The sequence below is a fragment of the Oncorhynchus nerka genome, linkage group LG18 (genome assembly GCF_034236695.1).
Source record: "Oncorhynchus nerka isolate Pitt River linkage group LG18, Oner_Uvic_2.0, whole genome shotgun sequence".
Lineage (NCBI taxonomy): Eukaryota > Metazoa > Chordata > Actinopteri > Salmoniformes > Salmonidae > Oncorhynchus > Oncorhynchus nerka.
In genome coordinates this window covers 43,059,037-43,080,731 of record NC_088413.1, presented here as the reverse complement: position 1 = coordinate 43,080,731, position 21,695 = coordinate 43,059,037, and the positions used below count along the sequence as shown (strand labels likewise).

General features: G+C 42.3%; 1 protein-coding gene across 1 annotated transcript in view; it reads left to right on the top strand.

Annotated features, from left to right (window-relative positions):
- Window positions 1-19,615: 19,615 nt before the first annotated feature.
- Window positions 19,616-21,695, top strand: part of LOC135559454 (neurexin-3a-beta-like) — a 172,904-nt gene continuing 170,824 nt past the window's right edge. Inside the window, exon 1 of the mRNA XM_029687506.2 lies at window positions 19,616-20,572. Within this exon, the coding sequence (XP_029543366.1) occupies window positions 20,269-20,572 (304 nt within the window). The 5' untranslated portion in view covers window positions 19,616-20,268. The remainder of the gene's footprint in view (window positions 20,573-21,695) is intronic.

The following is a 21,695-nucleotide window of genomic DNA, read 5'->3' as shown; positions in this document are numbered from 1 at the left end:
TTTTGGGCACAGGGACTATGTTGGTCTGCTTGAAACATGTTGGTATTACAGACTCAGACATGGAGAGGTTGAAAATGTCAGTGAAGACACTTGCCAGTTGGTCAGCGCATGCTCGGAGTACACTTACTGGTAATCCACCCACCCTGCGGCCTTGTGAATGTTGACCTGTTTAAAGTTCTTACTCACATCGGCTGCGGAGAGCGTGATCACACAGTCATCTGGAACAGCTGATTCTCTCATGCATGTTTCAGTGTTACTTGCCTCGAGGCAAGCATCAAAGTTATTTAGCTCATCTGGTAGGCTTGTGTCACTGGACAGCTCTCGGCTGTGTTTCCCTTTGTAAGTCTTTAATAGTTTGCAAGCCCTGCCACAACCGACAAGCATCAGAGCTGGTGTAGTTCGATTCGATCTTAGTCCTGTATTGACGCTTTGCCTCTTTGATGGTTCTTTGGAGGGAATAACGAGATTTCTTATAAGCTTCCGGGTTAGAGTCCCACTCCTTGAAAGCGGCAGCTCTACCCTTTAGCTCAGTGCGAGTGTTGCCTGTAATTCATGGCTTCTGGTTGGGTTATGTACGTACAGTCACTGTGGGGACGACGTCCTTGATGCACTTATTGATAAAGCCAGTGACTGATGTGGTGTACTCCTCAATGCCATCAGAAGAATCCAGGAGCATATTCCAGTCTGTGCTAGCAAAACAGGCCTGTAGTTTAGCATCTGCTTCATCTGACCACTTTTTTATAGCCCGAGCTACTGGTGCTTCCTGCTTTAATTTTTGTTTGTAAATAGGAATCAAGAGGATATAATAAATGGTCAGATTTGCCAAATGGAGAGCGAGAGAGAGCATTGTACGCATCTCTGTGTGTGGAGTAAATGTGGTCTAGAATGTTTTTTCCTCTGGTTGCACATTTAACATGCGGATAGAATTGAAGTAAAACGGATTTAAGTTTCCCTGCATTAAAGTACCCTGCCACTAGGAGCGCCAGCTATGAAAAATATGGATGAAATCTCTCTAGGTAGATAGTGTGGTCTACAGCTTATCATGAGATAATCGAGGTTTAACTCAGGCGAGCAAAACCTCGAGACTTCCTTAGATATCGTGCACCAGCTGTTGTTTACGTATATGCATAGGCCCCCGCCCCATGTCTTAACAGATTCTGCTGTTCTATCCTGCTGATAGTGTATAACCCGCCAGCTGTGTGTTCTCAATATCGTCATTGAGCCACGACTCGGTGAAACACAAGATATTACAGTTTTGAATGTTCCGTTGGTCTCCGTGAAAACTCTGTTTCCTTGTCCAGCGAATGACGGGGATCGGGGCCTGGTCGGGTGTCTGTAGTATATCCCCCCCATCCGACTCATTGAAGAAAAACTCTTTGTCTAATCTGAGGTGAATAATCTCAGTTCTGATGTCCAGAAGCTCTTTTCAGTCATAAGAGACAGTAACAAGTTATGAACAACGCGAACAAACAAACAAAAAAGCATGGTTGGTTAAGAGCCGATAAGACGGCAGCCATCCCCTCCGGTGCCATCACATATCAGTAGCCTAAACATCAGTATAATTGCCAAGTGGCCTTGATAAATTGTGAAACTCAGCACAAATGCAATAATGACAATTGTTGATATGACAGTAGTCAAAAATAGTAAATTATTATCAGCAAGTGCTTGTGTGAGTCTTCACGCAATAGCATCAGTTGGATTTAATTTGGCTGTTATCGCTTGTCCTAACAGTTGACACACATCTTGGTAACATTCCTTTCACACACTTTGACACACTTTGACATACCTTTATTTGGTTGTAGTACGTAATAGTGTCCGGTTCTCTCTTTATTGTGTCCCCATTATCTTGTCGTTCTTCAGCACCGTTGTGGAGTACAGTGGCTGTGCAGGTGCCTTATTTTGCCAGACTTGTTTTCTTTGCAAGGAACTTGTTCGCCAGTGACTGTGAAGAAATTGTCCATGGTGACATATACTCTTGCCAACAAAGTTCCACAAACCTCATCACCACATTCTCGTTCACTCGCTCACCTGTTTCCGGATCTGTACCTTTTGCCAGATATGAAAAGCCATTCAGCATGTACAATTACCCACTCTCTCCCTGTGTAGCCGACTCCAAGTATACCAGAAGTAGACTGATAAGAACGCTTAGATTCGGTGAACTGATATAGGGTACCTACCATTAAGATTAGAACTATGATTAGAATGGATCAATAGAATGGCCCGCCCTGTTCTACATTCACAGTTGGTGATTACATAATTATGCATCGTTCGCTTCCCCTAGCTCATCAACTCACCCCTTCTTCATTTATTTCATCTGTTGTTATGAGTGTGAAATTAGTTTCGGTGTAGTTTAGGTTCAGTGGGAGGCAATTGTATTGGTGATTATGAGCTGGGCACTGCACTTTCAACTGTCTGAAGAATGAGTGGAGCAGGCCCTACTGTTGGGAGAAGGAGGGGCAATGGGGAAAACCATTTTAAAAAATGACATGCCCTTCTAAAACTGCTTATAACTCCAGTTCTGTTTGTGATATTACGATTCTAACAATGACAGTGTGTTATATAGATTTATTTAGGAAAAGCCAAGGACGGGGGGGGGGGGGGGGGGGAGTAATAAAACACTTAATTCATGAGCAGTTAAAATGACTGCTTTAGCGGTTCTAGTGTTAAGAGGGTGTCTGATATAGGCGGTACCATTTTCAGAACCCGACCGGGGTCTGAGAAGTACTGGGGAATAATAAGACATTCCAATTAGTTAGTGTGTCCAATTTTTTTAGGAAGGGGAATTACTGAATTTCAGCTAAACAAAGTAACTTCAAAGAGTAGCTGGACTTCTCTCTCTTTCACCATGTCCATCACTACTCTTCAATCAAAACCGTCAGCGTAAAGCCCTCTCTCCTCCTTGTCATGTGAAATGGATGGTTAATCTCGCCACTAGAAGGATGGGTAACAGAACCTAACAAAAGAGATGTTTAGTGGAGCAATGTGGGTAGAGAGAAATAAATGATCCCACTGTGGCAACGCAGGAGTGCATACCAGGAAAATCACTCCTGGCAAATACCAAGGATGTGCATACCAGGAAAATCACTCCTGGCAAATACCCAGGATGTGCATACAACTAATCACTGGATTTGACTTTTGCCCTTTTAAGTATGTGTCTCTCAGTCTAGGTGAAGCAGAGTTTAAAGACATTGGTGTTAATGTAAGCTAGAAGTGGACTCTCAGTGGAAATCAGTCATTGTTGTAATGGTGTACTATGATGTACTGTGTCTTTGACCATCCTAACAGCAGACGTGCTTCGAAAATGTAGGTACATGTGCAGTTGTGTTTTTTGTAGTTAAGAAGTGATAGTTAAAGTGATAAGGATGCAGCGATGTAGCAAGATAGTGAGGATATAATTTATTAACCACTGATGAAGGCAGCTTCTTTCCCAGTCGATGTGCAACAATGTGGATGAGGCTTGATGAGTAAGTAGAGGGCAAAGAGAACGTTCACGGCAATTGAAATAGAACAGAGTCAACATGCTTTCTTCGCTGCATATGTGAGCGAAGAAAGCATGATTGAAATATTCAGGTGCAAAGCAGACAGAGAGGGTTGAGAGTCAGAGAGAGTTAAAAGAGAGAGAGAGAGAGAGAGAGAGAGAGAGGAGAGAGCGAGATAGTTAAGAGAGAGAGAGAGGTTGCAGCAGTGCCGAATTGGGAGCTTAGAGTCAGTTTGAATAGTAGGACATTTTTCTTTATTTCCTGTCTACGATACTCTCATCCATTAGACACACAGCTGACACCGCATACAGAATGGCCTCATGGTGTCAGTGCCTTCAAGGTGTGAAAGCATGGTTCCCTCTTTACCCATCTTATTTTACCCCTCTCTCTCTGACACACACAGACACACAACCCCCTCTCTCTCTCTCTCTCTCTCCAGCTCTCTCCCCTCCTTCACTCTTTCCAGCTCTCTCTCCCTCCTTCACTCTTTCAATCTCCCTCTCTCACACTCTCTCTCTTTCTCTCTCTCTCCCCTGCCTCCTGTCTCATCCATTCCCACAGCTTGCGGGCACAGGTGCCAGACACTTCCCTGCAGAAAGATGAGGGTCCCCCCTCCGTTTGTTCCCCCCTTCTTTTCCCCGGCTATTGATTGGGCACTATCAGTGCTCCTCACACGTTGGAAAATGACATGAAGCGGCAGAAGGTAGCCATGACGATGATAGGGCCGTTTCCATGGCAATCTCAAAGAATCCGGCAGAAAAGTGCCAGGGCCTGCAGAACTGTGATATAGCTAGCACTCATTTCACTTTAATTTAAAACTCTTTTGAAATAATGTTCTCTGAAAAGGAAAAAAGGAGGGGGAAATTCAATTATGAAGTAGTGGTTTCCTCTTCCTCTGCAGGCTGAAACAGGTAAATTATGAAGTAGTGGTTTCCTCTTGCTCTGCAGGCTGAAACAGGTCAATCGGTCTGCATTATTTCCATTAAGTCAATTTTTTGTCATTATACAGCACCATGTCATTTGGCTTGGTTAAGGTCACATCATGGTCACTTCAGGACCCTGAGTTCACACAAAGGTATCCAACAGTACACCTACTCAGTCCACTGTAGGCTTTTACTTTGCTATGAAAAATACTTTAATACTGTGAAAACACCATTCACAAACCAGATCCTTTCATTTTTGTATGTATTTTGACCATTGATACAGTACCAAGCCTACGTATCCTGTGCACACTCATGGCTATGTGTGTCATCTGTTAATGTGTCATTCCAAACTGCAAAACATCCATGTATATTAGAAGTGTTTATGTGGAGGTGAGTAGAGTGAATCACTGGGCTCTATTACCCCACGCTGTAACGATCAGGGCACAGAGCCACGTCAATGTTCAACCTCTCAGCTCTGCACCAGCCTGCATCCTCTGCCCTCTAGTGTGTGTGTGTGTGTGTGCGCGTGTGTGTGTGTTGTAACTGAATCATTAATGCAGTAAAGGTCTGATGATGTTTTGGACACTTTTGGTGTGTTGTCAGTCCAGTATTACCATTGAAAAGGTCATTGTAAACAGCTTTTTAGCTTCTTCACCTGATATGACTATTGAAGTACGGCGTTCACAAAATGGTACCCAAACCCTAGATGAGACTTATTGTTAATTCCGGTTGTCTGTCATGTTAAATTGAGTTATTCCATGTATCTGGCAGTTTATAATGCCTTGTAGCCCATGCTGGGGAGTATTCTACTGCTGTTTCCCCCATATACATTTAGACACAATACATACAGAACCTCAATCTGCCACATCAAATGTAGAGTTCATACATCAGAGTCTAAATGAGGCGACATCTTCAACGACAGCAATGCGGTTCAAACGCACGCAACACTGCCTCCACCTCCGCCTATCTGCTCCCAAGCTTCCCACTTCCTAGTTAGCATTCCGAGTTCTAGGAAGAGAACAACGGCAGAAAGGAAAAAGCAGGAGCACTGCCAGAACAAATTTCCAATGTCAGACACGAGCACCGGAGCCTGCTACCGACGACAATAAATCAATTTCTATTTAGATCAAGAGGATTCAAATGTAAGGGCCCTTAATGTGGGCCGGGGAACAAACAGTGGGAGCGGGTGATGAATGTGCCCAGGCACAGTGATGGGCGGGCGGACTGATAGCCCACTATCAGCGGCATCCATCTTCCTTTCTTCCTGGGTCATTTTACTGGAAGCTGTCCAACACACTCAGACAAAATGTCAAAGATACAAAGAGGCTCACTCTGTTCAGTTCTGTTGGAAATCTCCCTGTGGTGTTTGTATATTGCTAGCTAGCTGCTACTTGGCTCGCAGTGTACATTTCATACTAAACACTGGCTTTTTATGTCCGGAAACATCAATCATTGAGCATACTGTGTCTTATTAATTTTGTATCTTTCAAGTACTACAGTACTGGTTGGACAAACTCTATAGCAGGCTATGGCTGATATTCCATCAAATAGCCTTCTTCATCAGCGTTTGCTGTGTTCTCTGCAAACGTTTGACATTGTTTTTTATTTACCCACTGTTTTATCAAAGGCAGCTTCTCACACAACGATCTGTTTTGGAAAGTTAGTGTGAATGGAGCAATAATCGCCTTGAAAAGTCTTCGTAAAATCTGCCCCGGAATTTCAGTTGTTGCAGGCCTGAACATGATGTTTACCTGTGACATACTGTAAGTTACAGATTTAGCATTAGGAAGTTTAAACAATAAAGTCCAATTGTGGGTAACAATACATCAGGGATTGACTACAGACTGCGTGTTTCCATGCCTGTACCTTAAACCCCAGTTCTTTGAACAGCCCAAGGCCAAAACTAATCTCTTACAGTAACGGCCTATTCAATTACCATGCACCAGGAGACAAGAGGAGGCAGAGAAATCAATTAGAATACTTTGTTATCGCAGTACTCCATCTCAAAGGAGATAGCAGATGTTATTGCCCACAGAGGCTTGCCTTTGTTTGCAGGTTTCACTCCTGGCTCCACGGTGTGTGTTTACACTTGAAAGGGAGATAGATATCTCTCTTGTCTTATGGCATGATGAAATATGACGACCTTTGATACTGCAAGAGACGATAAGATGGTTCTTTCTCTCGCACTCGCGATTGTGTCTTTGGCCCCCAAAGCTCTACAGTCAGATAGAGAGAGCGATGGTGAGAGACAGAGAGAGGATAATAGGAAAAGAGAGAGTGAGAGAGGTATTACAATCTAATAAAAAAAAATAGGCCGCAAACCTATTTCCTCTCTTTGGTATTCCTTAAGGGCTCTGCCTCTGACGGTGTGATCCTGTTCGATTTTTCTCTTCACTTTTTTTATTCTCCATGTCTTGGTCCTGGCAATTGTGTTCCTCTCTGTCCTTCCCAATTTGCCTCTGTGCTACATACAGCGCGCGGATATAGCCGCCATTGCAATGTCTTAGAAAGTCACCCCTTAAAATATGCGACCTGACAAAAGCCATGATTTTGTAATAAACTACATCACAATGATGTGTTTCCTCAGAGATGTGTGTCCTTGAAGGTTTGTTGGAGTCATCTTTGTTTGATGTTCATGGTTGGCAAATGAATTGTTGAATTCTAATATCCTTTGCACGTTGAATATGGCTGCTTAGAAATACCAAGTGACCTTTGTCTCTATAACACCAACCAGTTTCACAAAAAAACGTGCAAATCCATAACCCCAAAGGACAGCAGTTTTCCTTGCTGTTAAATGTCCTTTCCTCGCCTTCCGAGCATCCGGCAGCATCTACGATGAACTCCAGACTTCTCCTCTGTTATTGAGATGTTTTCTCCCCAAAATCAATATGTAACAACCCCAATTAGACACAAATTAATAATGATCGTTGATCGCTTCAATTAGATGCTGAGCGGAAGCCGGGGGAACTTCACAAACAGAATGCTAATTAGTGTTCCCGTGGTTACGTGCTTCTCAGAGCATTGTACACAGCTGATAATTGTATCAGCCTGTCACACCACCACCGACAAACTTCCTGCTTCCCTTTGATTCATGTTCCTAACTTTCTTTCTTTTTTTCCTTTCTTGCAAATGCCGTCTTGCTGACAGAAACCTCAACAAAGAGAGAGAGGAGCAGCATCAGACCTAAACAGGAAGAGTCCCTTGCACAATTGGCAATAGGCAACACTGGGAGAGTGATAACTGCAAATTAGAAATTATTTCTTGTTTATACTTGTCTCCCCGCTTTTGATCAGGTCAAATTGCTCAACTTCTGAGGAAGCAGTGTGACAAGAGACATCATCGCAGCCTCAAATTGGATTTCGGAGCTCGATAGCTTTGGACTGTAAGGTTCTGTCAGCATTTTTGTCAAATTTGAGTTAATGATATTTAAAGCCTTGTTCTTTTCAATTTTGTCTACCTATATAGTACTCTAAATATCCCCAATTCATGTTGTTAAGTTCAAAAGAATACAAGATCAAAATTGCTGACACCATTCAAACCAATGAGGGTTTGGAACAGTAAAGCCACTTATCTCAGAATCATCTTTTTTGCAGATACTGTAGAACCTTATAGTCTCAAGCTCTCAATGCTGTTGCCAGGGTTTGGGCAAAGAGGCAGACTAAAGGAACATGGTTGTCATTTTTAATGAGTTAAAAAAAACTTGATTGGTTTGAAGCGTGTCATTGTTCGATTAGTTCAACCCGTCCCTTACACGCTCCTGTCAATCAGATTGATTTTTAAAAGTCCCACCCTATCATTGTAAATCCAAAGCCACACAGACGTTGTAAAACAGAGAGACACTCATGTCAGCTCAAATTCAATTCTCACTGATCAATACCGTACAGTGCCGGAAAGTATTTAGACCCCATACATTTTTCCACATTTTGTTACGTTACAGCCTTATTCTAATATTGATGAAATAGTTTTCCCCCTTATCAATCTACACACAATAGCCCATAATGGCAAAGCAAAAATAGGTTTTTAGACATTTTTGCAAATTTATTACAAATAAAGAACTGATATCACATTTTCATAAGTATTCAGACCCTTTACTCAGCACTTTATTGAAGCACCGTTGGCATCAATTACAGCCCTGATTCTTCTTGGGTATGACGCTACAAGCTTGGCACACCTGTATTTGGGGAGTTTCTCCCATTCTTCTCTGCAGATCCTCTCAAGTTCTGTCAGGTTGTATGGGGACCGTTGCTGCACAGCTATTTTCAGGTCCCTCCAGAGATGCTCGATCGTGTTCATGTCCATGCTCTGGCTAGGCCACTCAAGGAAATTCAAAGACTTGTCCCGAAGCCACTCCAGCATTGTCTTGGCTGTGAGTTAGGGTCATTGTCCTGTTGGAAGCTGAACATTCTCCCCAGTCTGGGGTCCTGAGCGCTCTGGATCAGGTTTTCATCAAGGATCTCTTATGTACTTTTCTGTGTTCATCTTTGCCTCAATCCTAACTAGTCTCCCAGTCCCTGCTGCTGAAAAACATCTCCACAACATGATGCTGCCACCGTGATGCTTCGCTGTAGGGATGGTGCCAGCTTTCCTCCAGACGTGAAGCTTGGCATTCGGGCCAAAGTGTTAAATCTTGGTTTCATCAGACCAGAGCTGTCATGTGCCTTTTGCTGAGGATTGGCTTCCGTCTGGCCACTACCATAAAGGCCTGATTGTTGGAGTGCTGCAGAGATGTTTGTGCTTTTGGAAGGTTCTCTCATCTCCACAGGGGAACTCTAGAGCTCTGTCAGAGTGACCACCGGGTTCTTGGTCACCTTCTGACCAAGGTCCTTCTCTCCCTCAATTGCTCAGTTTGGCCGGGTGGCCAGATCTAGGAATAGTCTTGGTGGTTCCAAACTTCTTCCATTTAAGAATGATGGAGGCCACTGTGTTCTTGGGGACCTTCACTGCTGGAGAAATGTGTTGGTACCCTTCCCCAGATCTGTGCCTCGACACAATCCTGTCTCGCAGCTCTACGGACAATTCATTCGACCTCATGGCTTAGTTTTTTCTCTGACATGCACTGTCAACTGTGGGACCTTATATGGACAGGTGTGTGCCTTTCCAAATAATGTCCAATCAATTGAATTTACCACAGGTGGATTCCAATCAAGTTGTAGAAACATCTCAAGGATCATCAATGGAAACAGGATGCAACTGAGCTCAATTTTGAGTCTCATTGCAAAGGGTCTGAATACTTATGTCAATAAGGTATTTCTGTTTTTAAATTTGAATATATTTGCAAACATTTCTACAAACTTGATTTTGCTTTGTCATTATGGGGTATTGTGTGTAGATTGCTGAGGATTTTTATTTATTAAATCCATTTAAGAAGGAGGCTGTAACGTAACAAAATGTGGAAAAAGTAAATTGGTCTGAATACTTTCCCAAGGCACTGTATATAAACTACCGTTCAAAAGATTGGGGTAACGTAGAAATGTCCTTCTTTTGCGTCTAGTTTGAGAAACAGATGCCTCCCAAGTCCTCAGCTGGCAGCTTAATTAAATATTATCCGCAAAACACCAGTCTCAACGTCAACAGTGAAGAGGCGATTCCATGATGCTGGCACAGACACTGGACAGAGGAACTCTGCCTAGAAGGCCAGCATTCCGGACTCGCCTCTTCACTGTTAACATTGAGACTGGTGTTTTGTGGGTACTATTTAATTAAGCTGCCAGTTGAGGACTTGTGAGGCATCTGTTTCTCAAACTAGACACTCTAATGCACTTGTCCTCTTGCTCAGTTGTGCACCGTGGCCTCCCACTCCTCTTTCTATCCTAGTTAGAGACAGTTTGCGCTGTTCTTGAAGGGAGTAGTACACAGCGTTGTACCAGTTTCTTGGCAATTTCTCGAATGGAATAGCCTTCATTTTTCAGAACAAGAATAGACTGATGATTATCAGAAGAAAGTTATTTGTTTCTGGCCATTTTAAGCCTGTAATCGAACCCACAAATGCTGATGCTTTAGATACTGAACTAGTCTGAAGAAGGCCCGTTTTATTGCTTTTTTAATCAGAACAACCATTTTCAGCTGTGCTAACATAATGCAAAAGGGTTTTCTAATGATCAATTAGCCTTTTGAAATTATAAACTTAGATTAACTAACACAACGTGCCATTGGAACACAGGAGTGATGGTTGCTGATAATGGGCCTCTGTACGCCTATATAGATATACCATTAAAAATCAGCCGTTTCCAGCCACAAGTCATTTACAACATTAACAATATCTACACTGTATTTCTGATCAATTTGATGTTATTTTAATGGACCAAAAAATGTATTTTCTTTCAAAAACAAGGACATTTCTAAGTGACCCCAAACTTTTGAACGGTAGTGTACATGATGTATAATGTAAGATGATGTAATTCTGTCTGAACTCTGTTAAGACCTACTGTTCCACAGAGACATATTATACGCATGAAAAAAAATATACGGTCTCATACGGTATTTCCTTCCTGAAAATAATGTCCCTACACGTTGAAACAGAGCGTTCATTTTTTGCAACTCTCGTCCTGATAAAAAAAAATAACCCTGTGAAAAATGTTCGGAGAACGCTCCTGCCTCAGTGAGGTGGAAAATTGATTAACCAGTTTAGTTATAAAGCCCGCCCATTACTGCTGAATGCACTTCTCCTGAAGATTAATTTTCATCTGTTTTCTTTTAGTCAAATCGTCAGAACACCTGCCTGGAAGCATAGCATTGCAGAGCAGGGGATATATCACCAACGCTATTGCCTTTTAAGCAGGTGGAAAACACTGAAGGCAATCATCCACTAAGTAATTTTCTTTTATGGTCTTTTTTTGGTCCCAGGAAACAAGTTTGGCATTAATTCTGTCTGTTTCACAGTAAAATAATAAGTACTGGAGAGATTGGAGCATGCATATGTGAGAGGGCGATTATGTTTGCTGCATTTAGAGCAAAAAACAACAACAATAACAATATGTTAGACTTGAACTATTTTTGTTTTACCCATTAAGCAAGTGGATATATACCCAAGGCCAAACCTAGACTAGAATGCAGTACAATGAAATCCTCAGCTAGATTTCTACAGCAGCTTAGTTGCTTTATACTCAAAGACACTAACACAAATAGATTTTAATAAGGTACGCGTTGTGGTGTATTGATGTTTAATAGTATTTGTGTAATTCATATCCAACAAGCAGAGCTCACACTCTAAAAACACATTCCAGAATAGAGGAAGTATTGGGTAAACATGTGGATCAAACCAAATGAAACATATGAAGGGGAGACATAGATGCAAAGAAATAAACAAGAAAGTGAAGGCATAGAGAATTAGGTGAGGTTTTTACCACTGGCAAGGTAAAAAATCATGTTAATGTTTTTTAATAAATATATGTGATAGCGACGAAAGCCTGAATGGAATGAATTCAAATTGGTTCATTAACACAATAAATCCCTGTTTTCCCTCATTTAAAACAGTTAAAGTCCACATTCAATGTCCTGTATTCTAAAATTATATAAAATATTCTACATTCCAAATTCTATATTCCAAATATTCTGAAAAGTGACATGCATTCCTTCTTGAATCATGTATTAGTGGAATCAGATGATGTCCTGTGCGATGACATTAAAAGATGATAGGCTTTGCAGCCGGTGCGACACTGTCATTTCTCTCCCACCAGGACACATGGCTTCTATTAGTTGCTAACAAATCTGCATACAGTCACTGCCATATCCATTTCTCACCGTGAACACTGTGATAGACTAGGGAACAGAGGGTCAGTGGAAATGAACATTGTCAGGATGTTCTAACATTCAATGTGGTCTAAGTTATTGACTGGACTGTAAAGAAATAGCAGTAGGCCTACAGTATAACGTATGTCTTTCTCTGCATACTCTACACACACAGCGATGACGGGGGAAGCAGGTGTGTGTGTGTGATGTTTGCGTATGCATGTTTGCCTGTGTGAGCAGTAAAGAAACACGCCAGCCTTTGAGCTAACGATCCTCCTTGACCTCTCCTCTTCTATGACCAAGGCACTAAAGCCTTCCTTTAGTGATAAGCAGGCTGTGTCCTATTGATTTGCTGTAATTCCCCTTATTGGCTCAACTGTTAATACAGTGCACTGGCTGGTGATGGATTCAGCAGTAGTGTCAGCTAAGATGTATTTGTGTGTATAACAAATAGATAACATACTGTAATTTTATCTACATAGACAAACGCACAAATCTGAATGCATGCATGAAAACACACACAGATACATACAGACAGACAAACAAAAACGTTCAAGCATGTACACGCACAAAAAAAAACGCATATTAATTAAAATAATTAATATAAATGTGTAAATATTGGAATTAACCTGTGTCGCTTGTGGTTTGCATCATCTATTTCATCCAAGGTCGGTTCTATCCCTTTCCCCAATGAAACAAGACATTAACTTTGGAGCACCCCAAGGTTAGTTATACTACATATTTAAAGGCCCAATGCAGCCATGTTTATATCAATATGAAACATTTCTGGGTGTCAATTAAGTACCTTACTGTAAAAAATTGCTTTTGTAGCTAAAAACTATTTCTTAAGCAATAATTTTGCAAGGACTGTCTGGGAGTGGTATACAGTGCATTCGGGAAATATTCAGACCTGTTGACTTTTTCCACATTTTGTTACGTTACAGCCTTATTCTAAAATGTATTAAATATTGTTTTCACTCAATCTACAAACAATAGCCCATAATGACAAAGCAAAAACGGTTTTTTCAACATTTTTACAAATGTATAAAAAATCTGAAATATCAAATTTACATACGTATTCAGACCCTTTACTCAGTACTTTGTTGAAGCACTTTTGACAGCGATTACAGCCTCAAGTCTTCTGGGGTATGATGCTACAAGCTTGGCACACCTGTATTTGGGGAGTTTCTCCCATTCTTCTCTGTAGATCCTCTCAAACTCTGTCAGGTTGGATGAGGAGCTCAAGTCCGAACTCTGGCTGGGCAACTCAAGGTCATTCAGAAACTTGTCCCGAAGCCACTCCTGTGTTGTCTTGGCTGCTTAGTGTTGTTTTGTTGGAAGGTGAACCTTCGCCCCAGTCTGAGGTCCTCAGCACTCTGTGGAGCAGGTTTTCATCAAGGATCTCTGTACTTTTTTCCGTTCATCTTTCCCTCGAACCTGACTAGTCTCCCAGTCCCTGCCGCTGAAAAACATCGCCCAACATGATACTGCCACCACCATGCTTCACTGTAGGGATGGTGCTAGGTTTCCTACAGATGTGACACTTGGCATTCAGAACAAATAGTTAAATCTTCGTTTCATCAGACCAGACAATCTTGTTTCTCATGCTCTAAGAATGATGGAGGTCACTGTGTTCTTGGGGACATTCAATGCTGGAGAAATGTTTTTGTAGCCTTCCCCAGATCTGTGCCTTGACACAATCTTGTCTTGCATCTCTACGGACAATTCCTTCAACCACATGGCTTGGTTTTTGCTCTGACATGCACTGTCAACTGTGGGACCTTATATGGACAGGTGTGTGCCTTTCCAACTCATGTCCAATCAATTGAATTTACCACAGGTGGACTCCAATCAAGTTGTTTAAACATCCCAAGGGATGAACAATGGATGCACCTGAGCTCAACTTTGAGTTTCATAGCTAAAGGTCTTAATATAAAAAAATAAAAAAATACAATTTAGAAAAGCCGAAACTCCCTCTCATGCAAACCTGCTGATTAGAACGTCCTGTGTAGATTGCATTTTCAACCAACTATCAGGAAATAACACTGATCAAATTATTCCACACATTTACGGTGTTAGTTTTATCAGCTGTTGTACAATATGATACTAAACACAAAATGCAAACACATGCATTTTGACTGCACTGAGCCAAAACTACTGCGTGTCCAATTTGTAAGTCGCTCTGGATAAGAGCGTCTGCTAAATGACTTAAATGTAAATGTAAATGTGTGCTATCAGCGTTAGTGGACAGAGTTTAAGACCATGTAGGTCAGTCAACAAATGTAGTAATAAATGTAGTCTGCCATTCACATGCTCTGTCTCCTTCCCATAGAGCGGACTGTATAGTCAAGAGATTGACATGGTGTGAAACTGGGAGCGTTATCTAGGCATGCTGCTGACCATAGCTCTCTCCTGTAATGTATCCAGCATGCAGTTCAAATGCCAGTCTTTCCCCTCAGGCGCGAAACAAAACAAAAGACAGGCCAGCTGAAGCAAACAGTCTCTCATGCATACAGATCAGCCTCTCTAGCCCTTACCACGTCCATCTCCTCTCTCCATTCATGAGGAGACACATGTTTTATCTGCTTTACGCCATCACATCTGACATAGCACTTCCCCAGAAGGCAACATTGGTTTCAGTGACATTATAATGTACTTTGTGACGTCATGGTCAGGTTATATGCTGGATGTAATTGGATGGTTTGTAAACTTTCCCACGACATCATGAAAAGTATGTCTTTAGGACTTGGTAATAGTATTTTGAACTGTCTTTGCAGATTCCTGCACATTAACAGAGAAAGCAGAATTAATGTTATGCTATATTTAGTCTCCAAACCTGTGCTTCTGCCAGTGACAAGAAGAAAAGTGGTCAAACCGTTTTGTTACCTGGATAAGTTACAGTTAGGCTTGTGTTGTTACATATTTCATGACCACATTTAAAGTGATTCATGTGTTTCCATACAATTAGTGGAAGATTGCATTGAGGGGAGGGAGATGGTGACAGTTCCTGTCAGGGGTACATTGCAAGCTGGGTGGCAAGTTTGGCAGGAAGGCCTTAGCCACACGTGTGTGTGTGTGTGTGTGTGTGTGTGTGTGTGTGTGTGTGTGTGTGTGTGTGTGTGTGTGTGTGTGTGTGTGTGCGCGCGCTTGGTTTCGTTTCGGTTTTTGAATAAGAATCACATTTTTTAATTTCATTTTAGATTTGTTGTTTTTTAATGGTAAATGCATTATGATGGTTCAACACTGTAACAACACAGAATAGAATAATTGATGGTAGTGAACGCCCATTACTACTGTATCACTTATTAGGCTCTAACCATATTTATTCACATTACTTTTTTTTAAATTCAAATATTTTGGTTGTGTATATTACATATTTGTTTTTAGTACGATGTCTTTATTATTTCATTAATAAAACCCCAATGATGGTAGTTGTTGCCCATGTACTGCTTATCACTTATTAATAAACCAATATTTGACTTTAGTCAAATATTTCAGTTATTGTGTATATCACTTTTTATGTTATTCGATGACTTATTATTTAATTCCAAGTCATCATCTCGTCTCCGCTCAGGTAGTAGCAGCCAGCCAGTCAGCTAAAGTATCTCTGTGCTCCCTGAAGAGGCATCCTTCAGGCTGGTGGGCTAGCCTAGCTGGCTAGCTGCCTGCTGTCTGACAAAATCACTATTTCAGTAGTTCTTCAATGTAGATAAGGCATACTTTTAACACAGCTAAATAACAACTATCAATCAATTAGATGTATTGTTATGTAGAGATCACTGAGGTATAAAGAACTGGAGACTGCGTCCAAGATAATCTGATTGTTGTTTTCAAGGTAATCAACTCGCGTTCGCATACGCTGATTTATGGACCGACATCACATGCGCATTAGCACTCATTGCGCATGCACAGGGAGCAGCTCAAGGCGCGCCGATTTTCTAATTTCAGGAGAAAAAAAACATGGCAGACATTGGATAAATTTAAAATTTTAATAACTTCGGCTGTGAGTGATAGAAAAAAATAGTCCTCAACGAGTATTTGAACAATCTGTCTCAGCGATGTTTTCTGCACAAAGGTGACGTTATTAGGAATTTTCTAATCTGACTCGTCTATGTGGCTGTCTATGGAAATTGTCTTTCTGGGCCGCGTGTATGTTAAACTGCAGTACCGAAGCAAGACTGTAGGAGCAGTTGAAATCATGCTTCTAGACCAGAACTGGCCCCTTTGTAGAGATTTATTTTTATTTTTTATTAAACAGTAACATGAAAAACATAAACATAACAGCCAGAGGGATTCCACAAAGAAATAAGAGGAGAAAAAAACACAAATCCACATTATATCAATTCAAATACAGACATGTAGCAAATACATTTTTTTGACCTTTTGTTACGTATATGATTTAATGACTCTAAATAGTTTTCCAAATCAGATGAAAAATGTTCCTAATAAAGTCAAGAGATTTAGGATATACTCACTTTCAATTGTGGAATCAGTGTAGTAAAATAATATGTCAAACTTAGAAATTTCAGGGATGCAACTGCTCTCTATCCCTCTCGTGTCTCTGTATTGCTCTTCCTCTCCATATTTGTCTGCTGGCCCACAGGCAGCTGTAGGTGCAATGGATTCTGGTCATTGTAGTTAATTACCACATTTTCTGCGCCTATCTATGATGAGTTGGACAAATTCAATTAGTTATTTAAAAACTGCAAATAAACCGACATTTTGTGTGTGTGTTTCTACATGTTCGTAAGAGAGATAGAAAAATATATATATATATATATGTTGCATATTGAGTGTATAACATATATACCATATAAAGAAAATGGTTGATGGATGAGAAGAACATATTCATCCTAGCTACATTAAAGCTATTTGTACCACTGGATGCAAATTATTGATTTATATGTTCCATTAGTAGATTGTATGCACTAGCTGAAATGACAATCATTCCCGTGATTATTATTGTGATACATAAATCATGTTTTCGACTCATTATAAACAAACCCCCCCAAAATATCCTCTCTGTGTACCACCATTGGAAAAACCTGTCTTCTAGTATTGCCTTGGGCCAAATGTATTCGACAAAAGAGTTGTGTCTGAATTTAATGGGACAGAAAAATAGCAGTTCTGATAAACGAGCACCTTTCCAGCTCTGAGGTTTTTTTCTTCTTGATACTTAACCTACACAGTTATTGGTTTTCAACCCCCTTTACACATGCAATTTCTCTTCTCGCGTTTCTTTCTACTCTCTATATGAGGACCTGCATGAATAATTGTTACCACGTAGGGTTAGGATGAAGTTATGAAGAGACTCCATAAGCAGGTAGTGACACATACTGGAAATCTGCTTCTCATCTGAGCAATATGGAGTCAATTGGCTGTCTTTAACAATGTTTCCCAACTCCAGTCCTCAAGAACCCCAACACTGCACATTTTTGTTGTAGCCACGGACAACTTGTCAACTAATTATTAAGCCCTCAGTGAGTTGAAGTAGGTGAGTTTGTTCGAGGCTACAACAGAAATGTGTTCTGTTGGGGGTACTCGAGGAATGTAGTTGAGGAACACTGGGCCAGAGGAACACCAAGCAATCACTGAACCCAGACAGTTTCTGTTGTTTAATATTGACTCTCATTGAATACAGAGGGAGAGGAAAGAGTAGACATTACTCAGAGCACTCTTGATATTCCCGATAGTGGACTAGTTCTCTGTTTGAGATGTAGAGCACAGACAGAGATAATCAAACCCAGAGCCAAAGACCAGGAGTCCCACCTCGGAATTTGAATGTCCATTAAGCCGAGATTTGCATGCAGCCAGTGCCCCACATTGGCCCATGGATAGATAGGTACAGTACACACACACACACACACACACACACACACACACACACACACACACACACACACACACACACACACACACACACTGTATTCTGATTCTGCCTGATAGAACCATAGATTAACAGAGGTCTGAACTCCCTGGCATTTTGTTTGTAATGCTATTTCATTTTGAAATGCAAGAAATGTCTGAATTATGCATAGACTACAATGCATGTGTCAGGTCTTAGTTAAATGTATTTTTGAAATGTAAAAATGAAGAGAATTAGATCATTGTGGGTACAAGCTTACATTAAAAACGTAGTTCCAGGACCTAATCTGATTTCCCATGTCATGCATCAGCATTACACTTTCCAGTAGTTCCTTTGGAAAAGTCACAAATGGATGGTTGAAATAGCACCGAATGCATTGTCCTAATTTGATTCCGAGAGCCTTGTTCTATTACGGGTGGAAACATCAGTGGTTCTCATGCACCTTAAGCTCGTTAGTGTTCCCTAATTTCCTATTTTGGGAAGCGTGGTGGGAGCCGCTGGTTTCCTAATGCGATCAGAGGGGAACAGGACTGCGGAAAAGCAGTTAGGATCAAAAGCTTTTCCATTAGAATATTCCCTTGTCAGTTTTGGTTTGCCATCGCGCGGGACGTGGCTGGAGACAGCGATTTGATTCCGATTCTGTCGACGGCTGAGCTGGCAGCGCATATCCACACTCAGCTTTTAGTTCTGTCTCTCTCTCTCTTTACCACATTTCCAGTATTCTCTCTCTAGTCCCCCCTCTCTCTTTCTCTCTGTCTCATCCTCCTCTCTCCGACTTTGTCTCACTCCTCTCTCTCCATATCTCTTTCCCTCTCACTCTGTCTCCCTCCCCTGAACACCGCTAGTTGCCCTTCTCTGCAGCAGTCCTCTCCACCCCCACCCCCTCCTCTGCTTTCTATGAGGATTTGCATTAAGCTGGCCCATTTTGTTTTTTCTCCTTCTGCACCACCCACCCACCCTTTTGAACCCTCCCATCCCATTCCCACTGTGTTGTTTCACCTGAGCTCTCTCTCTCTCTCTCTCTCTCTCTCTCTCTCTCTCTCTCTCTCTCTCTCTCTCTCTCCTCCTCTCACTCTGTCTGCCTGTGCACCTCCCTTCTCTCACTCATGCTCTCAGTGTTGTTGCCTGCTGTATCCAGTGAAGGATCCGATTAGGATCCCTTCTTCTCTCTTTCAGAGCAGGAGGCTGTGTTCAGGTGCTGAGCCTGAGACAGAGGGGGTGAGTGGAATCACCAGGACCCCCCCCCCACACACACTCCTCCCCCCCAGAGAGGAGTATGAGGCACTGAGACACACAGAAGAGAAGAGAAAAGAAAGGGGATTTATTTTCTGCCCATGGTGTCTATATTGCAGCACCTTTGGAGCGCTACAGTGGACCAGTGGCCACAGAGCAAACAGTGAGAAAGTGGTATTTATGTTAGGTGATAGATGTGCTGTTTTGTTTTCAAAACAGTGGTTATTTATTCTATACGGATGTGGATGAGTGGTGATAAACCAGGTGGTTATATTTTTCCTCTTCGTCTGTGCTGATTGTGTGTGTGTGCGTGTGTGTGTGTGTGTGTGTGTGTGTGTGTGTGTGTGTGTGTGTGTGTGTGTGTGTGTGTGTGAGAGAGAGCGAAAGGGACAAGCGGCGCTCTGCCATGTGCGACTGATAGCTGCTCGAGACACACGCAGAGTGCGCCACATCAGAGAGCGAGAGAGTGAGCGCAGCAGATACGCTCTCAGCCAGAAGAGCAGCAGCAGCTGTACACGACGACACACAAAGGTCCAGAGAGGGAGACACAGAAAGTCATCCGATTTTCCTTTCCTTGAGGAAAAGAGAAGCGCGAGAAGGAGAAAACACTTATTTTGCTTTACCTTCGGGGCAAAGAGCGTGAAGATTGTGAGAGCAAGAAAGATACACCCAATGTACTTTCCCCTTGGACAATTTAGAACATGAGAATAGCTCTCTAATTTGAGTTTAAATTTGCTGTTCTTCTGGGAAATTCTGTAGGAGATTGAAACCTCCGATTGCTTTCCGGGCACAATGTCAGTGTAAGGGGTGTAAAAGCAATATAGAGATCCTCTGACTCCTCTCCCCCGGAACGACTCCGAGCTGGAGTGCTGTGTGTTTAGTTGAAACTGAAGCCGGACCTGAATACGGGTACAGGAGCTAAACCAAGTGGACGTGGGTTCGTAGTGGTCCTAGTATGGGGATGTGTCCATCATGAGCCTGGTCTCAGTAGAGTTTCCCCCGTGCCGTACATCTGTTGTCAGTCCTTTGGGCTTGGATCATGCTTCGTCCCTCCGGTTTCGCGCTGTCGCGGGGCTCCGGGGAAGGGGGTATGTACCACCACCCCAGTCCTCTCCGCCTGCGCCTGAGCCCCTGGATGTGGTCTCTGACTCTGGGATGTATAGCTGGGTCTGTGTGGAGCTCTTCTCCCAGGGGGAGGCAGGATAACAGCGTGGCTGCCGCAGGACCTCAGGAGCAGGCTACGTCCTATACCCACCCGGAGCATCACCTCCACGGGACGCGGCATCACTCATCTGCACCCATCTCTATCTACCGCTCGCCAGCCTCTCTAAGGGGTGGCCATGGTGAGTTACACTTTTGACATAAATGAACTTGTTCTTAAAACCTAAACCCCTAACCCTAAACTCGAACCTGCATTTCTTTACCCTAACCTTAAGCAACCAGGAACGAAATTCCCTTAAGAGTAGATTATTAATTAATCTCTCTCTGCGTAAACCGCAATCTTAAAGCAGCTCTTAATATAATTTATTGAAGGGAAAAGGGACATAAAGCAAGAGAAGCAAACACAGGGTCAAAAGAGAAAAAGACTAGAGAACAGATGGAGAAAAAACTGTACAGCGAAAAAGACCCACTCTCCTCTCCTCTCTCCTGTGCTTTGCCATATTTCTGGCTCGGATTAGGGACCCAGTGCTAATAGCTGCTAATTGTAGAGAGTCTTCTTCAAAGCCATCAGGTGCATTAGCTGATTGGCAGTAATAACTCTGTGGTGTAGCTGTCCGCTGGGGAAAGGGGATGAGAAGAGGGGGGAAAAGGGGTAGAGTTTGGAGAGGAGGGAAGAGAGGGAGAGAGAAGGGTGTCAATAGGGCTCTATTGGTCCTCTGATACAATTTAATTACTGGGCTGCATAGTGCTGGTGTGTTTTGGTGGGAGCGTGTGGGAACTTATAAGTGTGCAGCTATTTTGCAATTATTCGGGACCCTTCTCTGACAGCGCCACAGCAGTTATTCCATTACAGCAAAATGCTGACTGGGGAAGAGGGTATATTCTGAGTTTGTGTGTGTGCAGGGCTAGACAATAACTTTTTTTATCCATATAACTGATTTTACTACTTGTGTGATAGCTGAAGCAACTTGTCGACCCCCCCCCCCCCCCCCCTTCATCTGGGACATTCCATTGCCTGAAGCGACATCTCTCTCTCGCCCTCTTTCTCTTTAGCCCTCTCTCTCTCCATAGCCCTCTCGCTCTCACCATCTGACCTCCAAAGCTTGATCAATTACGCCGCCTCCTCCTCCTCAGACCTCCTCATTGTCTTGGCTGGCTTGGCAATTTTTTATCCTAAAAATGTATGGACATCTTTTATTGAAACTAGTTTCTCCACTTTTCTAAAATCCTTAGCACATTACTCAGTCGCTTCTACCCCCAAAAAGGAGAAGTGTTGTTGTTTTTTTTTTTTGAGGCAGAAGTAGC